At 45.6% G+C, this 9,465-nt stretch overlaps 1 protein-coding gene across 2 annotated transcripts in view; it reads left to right on the top strand.

Moving 5' to 3' along the window:
• Positions 1-7,502, top strand: part of OBI1 (ORC ubiquitin ligase 1) — a 28,060-nt gene extending 20,558 nt beyond the window's left edge. For both annotated transcript variants that reach the window (XM_083610667.1, XM_083610668.1), the window contains exon 6: positions 4,938-7,502. In XM_083610667.1, coding sequence (XP_083466793.1) covers positions 4,938-6,501 — 1,564 coding nt within the window. In that variant the 3' untranslated portion in view covers positions 6,502-7,502. The remainder of the gene's footprint in view (positions 1-4,937) is intronic.
• The last annotated feature ends 1,963 nt before the right edge of the window (positions 7,503-9,465 follow it).

The following is a 9,465-nucleotide window of genomic DNA, read 5'->3' on the forward strand; positions in this document are numbered from 1 at the left end:
TGCCTCCTCACATTGCCCCAGAGGGGCCTGGGAAGATGATACCCCCAGCCTTAGCAGCCTGATGGGGATTGGCCAAAGGTGAATGTGAGGCCATCTTACTCACCTTGGGAGGCAGCAGGCCTCACTGGGCCTGCATGGCGGGAAGGCTCCCCTTCAGCACCGGACTCTCAGCTCCTAGGCAGGCCTTGCACACAGGAAGCACAAGAAAGGCCAGCACAGTTCCCAATCTCCCATTTGTCTGTCCATTCCCAGCAGCAAGGGCTGGTGGACTGGCTGCCAGGGCTCCCTCGCCCACTTGCTTGCTTACTCCAGAGCTGCCTCAGCTCCTGGCAACCAGCACCCCCCAGCCAGCCCCAGAGGCACCATTCACCTGGGGAGCTTGTAGCAAGGGCTGCTGCAACAAACAGCTGTGCAAGCCTTTGGGAGGCAGAGATGCAAGAGGGCATCAGAGGAGGGAGGGGAGGAAAGAGGGACTGAGGCCAGTGTTGCCCAGGGCACTCCTGACCACCATTCATGGCACCCCAGGGTGCCACGGCGCACTGGTTGAAAACCACTGCTGTAAGCCAAACAATGGTTTACTGAGACCATGTGAAGGTAGGAGATCCCAGAGAAGAGTCCACAGCCAGTTTGTTCTTCCTTAAGGTCCTTTTTGGGACGCGGGTGGCACTGTGGGTTAAACCACAGAGCCTAGGACTTGCCGATCAGAAGGTCGGCAGTTCGAATCCCCGCGACGGGGTGAGCTCCTGTTGCTCGGTCCCTGCTCCTGCCAACTTAGCAGTTCAAAAGCACATCAAAGCGCAAGTAGATAAATAGGCACCGCTCCGGCAGGAAGGTAAGCAGCGTTTCTGTGCGCTGCTCTGGTTCGCCAGAAGTGGCTTAGTCATGCTGGCCACATGACCCGGAAGCTGTCTGCGGACAAACGCCGGCTCCCTCGGCCAATAAAGCGAGATGAGCGCCGCAACCCCAGAGTCGGTCATGACTGGACCTAATGGTCAGGGGTCCCTTTACCTTTACTAAGGTCCTTTTTGCTGCCGTGCTGAGCTAAGGTGGCTTAGCAAACGAGTCACTGACATTTGATGGCAAATATTTTCAGGGCGGCTTATAAACAGGAAAATAGCAAAAATTTAAATGGCAAGTAAAAGTGGCCAACCCACCCACCCCCGCCACCTAAATTCAGACATCTTGAGAAACCAGGAGTGAATGAATTTTATTATTTTGGTCACAGACCAGTTCCAGCCCACATACAATATCAAGGAAGTCATAAAACACGATAGGGATACATTTGAATTTGCAGTTAGGTATAACAGGGACAATACATATATAGCAACAGTTTAAAAATATATAAATTAAAACTTAGTCACTAACATATAACCTAAGGCCTTAATCATTACGATTGCACAGCTTGTTCCCTAAGTTTTATGGCAAATGCACAGAATTTGGTTACCCTTAATGTGATCTCAGGATCCTTGTTCGGATTCATTTGGAGATTTTTGCATAGCAGGGGTAATAAATACTGAGTGTATAGCCTCGTAGAAAGGGCAGTGTAACAAGGCATGAGAGACAGAAAGAAACCAGGAAGAACTTTGTCCAGCACAAAAATGATAACCGATACATTTATGTATGTGTGTGTGTTTCTGATACTTCTACCTAGCTCTTCAGTTCAAATGAATACTCAGCAAGGCTTAGAAAAGAAACACAAATCCAATATGCAATATTAAAACCTCAAATATAGTGACTGAAAGTAGCGTTTGTTAACTGCAGCACCAAAACAGATGTTAAATATATTTATAAATCTGTGCAAGAAGGGTTCAGCTTGTAGTCTGTTCACCCGACACAGTTAATTTTTGATCAGTTTTTGTTATTTCTTGCACCTGTTGGTGTGCTTCATGTTGCATCTTCAGTCTCTTGGTCGGGTGTGCACTTCAGCAATTGCAGAATGCTTTTAAGTTTCTCTAGCCACATCCTTCAGAATTTATCAGCTCTTCTGTCTAAGGACTTACCCCCAATTTTGCTTCGGGTGAAATTTGAGCAGCAGCTCTCAGTATGAACCAGGCAGAGGGCATTCCTGGTAGCTGCGCCCATCCTGTGGAACACCCTCCCATCAGATGTCAAGGAAATAAACAACTATCTGACTTTTAGAAATCATCTGGAGGCAGCCAAGTTTAGGGAAGTTTTTAATGTCTGGTGTTTTATTGTTCTTTTAATTCTGTTGAGAGCCGCCCAGAGTGGCTGGGGAAGACAGATGGGTGGGTATAAATAGTATTATTATTATTATTATTATTATTATTATTATTATTATTAATCATCATGATGGTGATGAACCAGTCAAACCTCCCCAGGGTGAATATTCTGCATCTGGGGTGCTAACACCCCATCCTATGCCCTTTTAAAATGTGGGGCTTTTTCGAGTGGGGGTGTTATGGGGTTGTTGTTGTTGTTATTTTGATGATGTATTTTGTGGTTTTATATTTTGATTTATTCTGTGAACCTCCCTGGGACCTCCAGGTATAGGGCAGTATAAAAATTCAACAGTAATAAAATTCAAATAATAACAAATTCAAATAATAACAAATTCAAATAATAATAACATAATAGTAATACCACTGAGAAGGCTCTCTTCCTAATTGCCACGTGCCTCACGTCAGATGGCTTGGGGCAGCCAGAGGAGGAACTCTGAAGATAAGCCTGAGTTTACAGGTTGAGAAAGGGCATATCCTTCAGAGATCTAGGTACCAAGCCATTTTAGGCAGGCCCCAGCACTTCGAATTAGGCCCAGAAGTCTAACTAAAACTTGTGAAGAAAAGCGTTCTAGGGAGTCAGCACAAACTCTTCATCAAAAGCACTGCTGCTCAACTGACTGCTGTGGTTTTTTTTTGAAGTGTGCGGGTTTGGAGTTCCAAGGAAACAAGCACCTTTGCAAAATATTTTTTATTTTATTTTTTTTAAGTTCCAGCACTGCGTAAGCCGGGAGAAAGCTGTACATCAGAGAGGAAAATAATCGCAAGGCTCCAAATGAGTCTTAAAAAAAAAAAAAAATCTCTAAAGGATGGTGACAATTACTGAATTTCATATTGGCATTTTTATATTTGACAAGGTGACATTGTGGATGAAATGTATATTGTAAAACACTGCTGAGCTGTAAGAAAATGATTGAATGTAAATATTTCAAGATGTGGACTGCTGTTCAAATGTTATCATAAATCTCTGCCATTGTTTTAGGGGATAATTCTTCATGCATATTTGAGTTGAATGGATAGGTCCAGCCCCTGGTAGGGTAATCTTCTGCTTGTTATTGCCTTAGTGCTGCTAATGGTTTAATTTTCAGCCATAGACTCTCTTTTTTCTAAAGTATTCTCTGCTCCCTTTTATCATAGATGTAGAATTTGGGGGCTTAACTAGGGCATAATCGCCATGCTCTCGGTTTTGTCGCAGAGTGGTGCTTTGCTGACTTTTAAAGACATGGGCATGTCCTGTTCTAGTGTGGGCACAGCTTCTAAGTATGGAGGAGATGGTATCATCATCAATTTATTTGTACCCCACCCATCTGACTAGGTTCGCCCAGCCACTCTTGGGCGGCTTCCAAAAGATAGAAAGCCATAAGCAGAACATCAGACATTAAAAACTTCCCGATACAGGGCTGCCTTCAGATGTCTTCTAAAAGTTGTATAGCTATTTATCTCCTTGACATCTGATGGGAGGGCATTCCACAGACAAATTTTATGCTGGATGATGAAGGGGTGATTGGGATGTTCAGCACTCTTATCCTTCAGCCGTTTACTGTTAAAATAATGCTACAGAGGTCTTGACATTGAGGAAAGAAGGGTCAAGAAACTAGGATTTACCACGAGTGTGTTGCCAGGGCCATAATAATAATAATAATAATAATAATAATAATAATAATAATAATTTATTATTTATACTCCGCCCATCTGGCTGGGTTTCCCCAGCCACTCTGGGCGGCTTCCAACAAAACACTAAAATACAATAGTCTATTAAACATTAAAAGCTTCCCTAAACAGGGCTGCCTTTAGATGTCTTCTAAAAGTTTGGTAGTTGTTTTTCTCTTTGACATCTGGTGGGAGGGCATTCCACAAGGTGGGCGCCACTACCCAAAAGGCCCTCTGCCTGGTTCCCTGTAACTTCATTTCTCGCAGTGAGGGAACCGCCAGAAGGCCCTCGAAGATGGATCTGGTGTCCGGGCTGAAGAACGGGTGGAGATGCTCCCTCAGATATACAGGGCCGAAGCCATTGAGGGCTTTCTCCTGCCTCAGAGCCTTCCCAGTCTGATATTTCCATGGGAGGTTCCCTAGGCTGTTGCCTCCCCACATTCCTCCTCATCTAGCCAGTCCTGGGCAAGAATCTGTATTGGAATTATTTTGATGACGATATTGTTTTATCGCTTGTTGTATGTTGGCCAGGAATCTATTGGGAAGATGGGCAGGATATACATTTAAGTAATTATTAATTATGGGACTTACTAGTCCCTTCTTTAAACGAAACCCCCTTTTTAAATGAAATGTAAACTCAGCACAACTTACAATAGTTAGATAAATAGCCCAGCAATGCCTGGAAAGACCACAGATTCCTCATCTCTCTTCCCATTCCATTCTCCCTTCCTTCTCAGAGTCCCTCTTACTTTTCCTAACTCCATAAACGTGTCTGTCTTCTGAGCCACCTTCGTCAGAGCTATGAGTTGTTTGCACATAACAAATTGTCTATTTAATTACCTTTAACTTTCAAGCCACAGGTTTCTTCTAGGAGGCCTATAGAACCATGTTTTGTTGATCTTGCCTCTGCCGAAAAGCTATGCCAGGGTAAATGGGATTGTAGACAGTTGCTTCTTGTATAAATAAGTGAAACGGTAAGAATTGGGGTGTTGTTTGACTCTCTGTTTCCTTTAACCCTCTTTAAACGCCTCGCATTTTGGTTTCCTGCAGATTCGGAAGGTTTACCGTCGCCGTGCTTCAGTCCAAGCTGGAACAGTGCGAGCGCGAAACCAACCGCCTGAAGAAAGCTTTGGAGAGAAGCGACGCCTACATCGAAGACCTGGAAGCTCAGGTCGCTCGGCTGAAGAGGGAAGGCAGCCAACGGAAAAGCACAAGCCCGGAAAGCGACGCCGCGGATCCCATGGAGGACAAAGAGAGTCGCCGAAGCGCAGCCAGCGAGATAGCGCTGCTGGAGAGCCCGGAAGAGCCCATAGACCCGAGCTGCTTGTGCGCTAGCCACAGCCCGGATGATCTCGAGCAGCCGGCGGGTAGCGGGCTGTTGGGGAGCAGCAATGACGTGTGCCTAAATTCAGCCGGCCGGGGCTGTTCGGATGAGCCCGTTGCCCAGTGCTCGTCTGGCACGGACGTTTTCGCCAGCTCTCAGGAGGGCCTCTTGGATATAGGGGGCTCCGAAATGGACACCTGCTCGGAGCAAACCTGGGATAAAATAGAAGACTGTGTACCGTACAAAGAAGAGCTTTATGAACTCCCGGATCCCTGCACGCCTCTGTCTCTCAGTTGCCTGCAGCTGAACACTCCTGGCAACAAAGACGACCCTGCCACAAAAGAGGAGGATCCCAGAACGACACCCACCTTTCTGAGGAAATTGGAGTTTGAGGATTTCGGCGAGGCGTCGGATGACGGGAACAAAGACTCTCCGGAACATAGCGCCAGCAGTTGTGAGGGCGGCGAGACCAAGGTGGCCTGTTTTGCTTCAGACAAGCCGGTGTTTTGGAACAGGTGCCAGCCACGCTATGATGAAAACTTTGAGGGCGCCGAGCCCAGCGCGGCCCCCGGCGACTCTGGCGAGCCTTTGGCGAAATCCAGCGACAAAACGCACAACCCGAGCGTCCCGAAAAAGCTGCATCCTGTCCGCTCTTCTGAAATGAATCGGACCAGGACGTCCAGCGAGGCGTCTATGGATGCCGCCTACCTTGATAAAATCTCCGAGCTGGATTCGATGATGTCCGAGTCGGACAATAGCAAGAGCCCCTATTACACTTCCAAGTCGTCTTCTGACCTGGATAACTCTTGCAAGTCCACGCAGTGTCCTGACCTCCTCAATGAAAAGGATAAGACTGTCAAGGAGAGGAAGGAGCAAAACGCTCTGAAATGTCCTCTTGCAGGTGACAATTCGGAAGAGGGGAGCGACTGGAAGTCTGCCACCTTTTCCATCCTTTCTCCATCTGCCTTAGAGACGACAGAGCCGTTCCCCTTATTTGCCAGCCGGACTTCAGAAACAAGTGAAACGAAACCTCGGAGTTTCCTCTTCCAAAGAGAGCTTTCCCCAAGCTTTCTGTTTAGCAACTCTCGAGGGTCATTTGAAGAGCACAAACTTGGGTCCCCTCTCTATAAGGTGGCGCCCGAGCTGCAGACCCTCCACAACCAACTCCAGTCTCCTTGGTCGTCGTCCTTCATACCCGACAGAAAAGCCAAAAGTATCCATGCGTCGGCGAAAAGGAAAATCCAGAGTAGCCTGTCCAGCGCGAGTCCATCAAAAACGACCAAGAACTGATTCCCCTCTTGACTTTCAGTGGGTTTTTTTTGTTTTGTTTTCCTAAACACAATACTTTAGTGCCAATGTGAAAATGGTCGTTCCTTCACCATCCCTTGCAAATTCCTTTTGGGTTCTCCAGTGACCTCAGTCTGTCCTACTTTGACACTGAGCGACGGAGTGTGGAAATCCTTTGGTGCAGGGGTGAGGATCCTGTGGCCTTCCCAGATTCATCCAGACTACAATTTCCACCATTCCTGGCAATCTGCTGGGCTGGTGGGAGTCTGGCAACACCTGTAGATCCACAGGTTCTTTCCCCCTCTGCTTTGGAGTACATTTTCTTGAAGAATAAATCTTCGTAATGTTTATCTCTTGATAGATGTCTTCAGGTTTAGGCACCTCGGGGTTTGTTTTTGCTTCTTTAGCGTTGGGTTATAGGAGGTCTCTATCCTGTGAGGAGCTGTTAAATGCCCAGTTACTGAGCCTTGACAGATCTTCAAAGCAGTTTCTTGTGGAGACAAATCGTGATATGGGTTTGACACCAGTGGGGTGGCTGCGTTGCTTCTCGTTTTCTTCTGCAAAAATGTGACAGGAGCTATCATCACAAAGCCCAGCTTCTCTCCGAACCTGGCTTCCACCGCAAAACATTTGCTTGCTCGCACCTGCATGAGTCTTTGCTGAATCTGTAGCTTTGAATCTGTAGCTGTTAGTCTCTTTTCTTTGGCAGTTTTCATTTGGAAAAATAATGTTGTTTTGCTGAAGACACAGAACCCAGTCCTTTTTGCTTCTTTGCTCTCCTTTTTTTTTAATTAAACACTGCTTTCAACTTTCCAAAATGAGAAAGTGCCACTGTTGTACAAGACCGTGTTGTTTTGTGACTGTGTAGTTCATAAAAATGGGTTGCTATGCTAATGCCTTGTTTACCAAATGTGCACTGAGCATTTTACATGAATACTGTACTGTTTTACATTAATACTGCATGCTTTTTTTCTATGTGGAATGAATAAAAAAAAATGTCACAAGCGCCGCATTTCCTTGATGCTGCTTCAGATTCTGAATTAGCATACAAAGAATTGGAGACTTTGGTAATTAGAAATCCTACTCGGAATGTTCATTAAGTCGTTCCCTGCGATAGCAGCGCGTACCAGTTTTGTCAATGTGGTATCGAATAATGTAGCTGGTATCTTTTGATTTCCATCCAGCATTAATGTTTGGTTTCAAATTCGCTTGTATTCTGCTCTTGCCTTCAAAGAGCTCCGGGTAGCAAAATGTTCAAGGGGCTATTGCTGTTTATTTGTGTATGGGTTTTTTTTGCATCCCAACTCCTGTCAACTTGGGTCAAGCAAGAGGAACTGGCCTGAACTACACATTACGGCATAATCAACCCCTCATAATTAGTACAGCTGAGAATGTGTGATGCATCATATTAGAGTTTTTTCTTATTCTGTGGTCTATTTTACTGGCTTGTGGCACTGGGGGATATAGGAGGGACAACCTACCAAGAATAGCTGAATCTGTCAATTTCGCTTCCTCTAGCATTCTCCAACCTTGATTTCAATTCTCCACATTTCCGCAACGGTTTACCACACATGGGAGGAATCCTCGTGAAATTTCATCAGCATCTTAGCATGAACCTTTTCCAAAGATGCGTTTATACCTGCCAGGCACATATTTATTTATTTTTTGCAAGAAATTTCTCCAGATAGAATGCGTTTTTTTCCACTATTACATACAGATTTGTCTTTTTTTGTAATTTGGTTGGAGAACTTCCCAAAATTCAAACAATTGCAAATTTTGACAGATAGTGTTGTTTTGCTTTCCATGCCATTCAAGAAAGTGAACTTGTAGAATATTTTTTTCAGAAGCTGCGCCTAGCGCCATCATTATTCAGTTTTAGGTGCAGTGCAAATAATTCCCCCCCCCCCGGCTTTGATCCTTAATAGGAAGGGTATTGTGGCCTCTTTTAGTGGGACAGGACTTGTATTCCTTTCTTTTAGTTCGACTGTGTTTTTAGTCTTTTATTTGAATTGTGTATCAATGTTTTTATTGTTCTGAATTGGTTTTCTGGCAGGTTGCTTTGAGTTGCCTTGTAAGCAAAGTGACTAACTAATGCGGTAAAGGTAAAAGGACCCCTGACCATTAGGTCCAGTTAGGGCCGCCTCTGGGGTTGTGGCGCTCATCTCGCTTTATTGGCCGAGGGAGCCAGCGTACAGCTTCCGGGTCATGTGGCCAGCATGACTAAGCCGCTTCTGGCGAACCAGAACAGCACACAGAAACGCCGTTTACCTTCCCGCCGGAGCGGTACCTATTTATCTACTTGCACTTTGATGTGCTTTCGAACTGCTAGGTGGGCAGGAGCAGGGACCGAGCAACGGGAGCTCACCCCGTTGCGGGAATTCGAACCGCCGACCTTCTGATCAGCAAGTCCTAGGCTCTGTGGTTTAGACCACAGCGCCCCCACGTCCTTAACCAATGCAGTAGATAACTATAATTATTATGCAGGTTTGCATTTAAAAGCCGGACCAAGACGAGTTTCTCCCACATCGCTACAGCTGACCCATATCCCTGTAACGTGTAATTTGGGGCTGAGTTTTGAGGCTGATCTATGGGTTTCAACCCAGCTATCATCATCAAAGGGATTGTTTGGTCCAGCCTTACTATAGAACCTATCAATGGCTCTTCAATGGGGTCAGTAGTGTTTTGCTCCCTTCCACCCCACCCTTCCAAGCTCCTTTTCTTGTGCTTAGAAGGTACGAACTTCTTCCAAGAACTCTGTCAGAGTAAGTACTGTAAGAGCTAATTCAACATTGGTCTTCAGCTTTGAGTGCACAGATCAGGGAAACGGAAAAGGATGAACAGCATATGGAAGAATAGTCCTCATCATTGAAAAGCCAGGCAGGAATAATGTATGTACAATCCACCTTCCCATCAGGAATGTATTACTTGTCAGCAAGCCGTTTTCCTGATGAGCAAAACAAAAAATAA

Source organism: Podarcis filfolensis (genome assembly GCF_964270895.1).
Source record: "Podarcis filfolensis genome assembly, chromosome: 4".
In the NCBI taxonomy this organism is placed as follows: Eukaryota; Metazoa; Chordata; class Lepidosauria; order Squamata; family Lacertidae; genus Podarcis; species Podarcis filfolensis.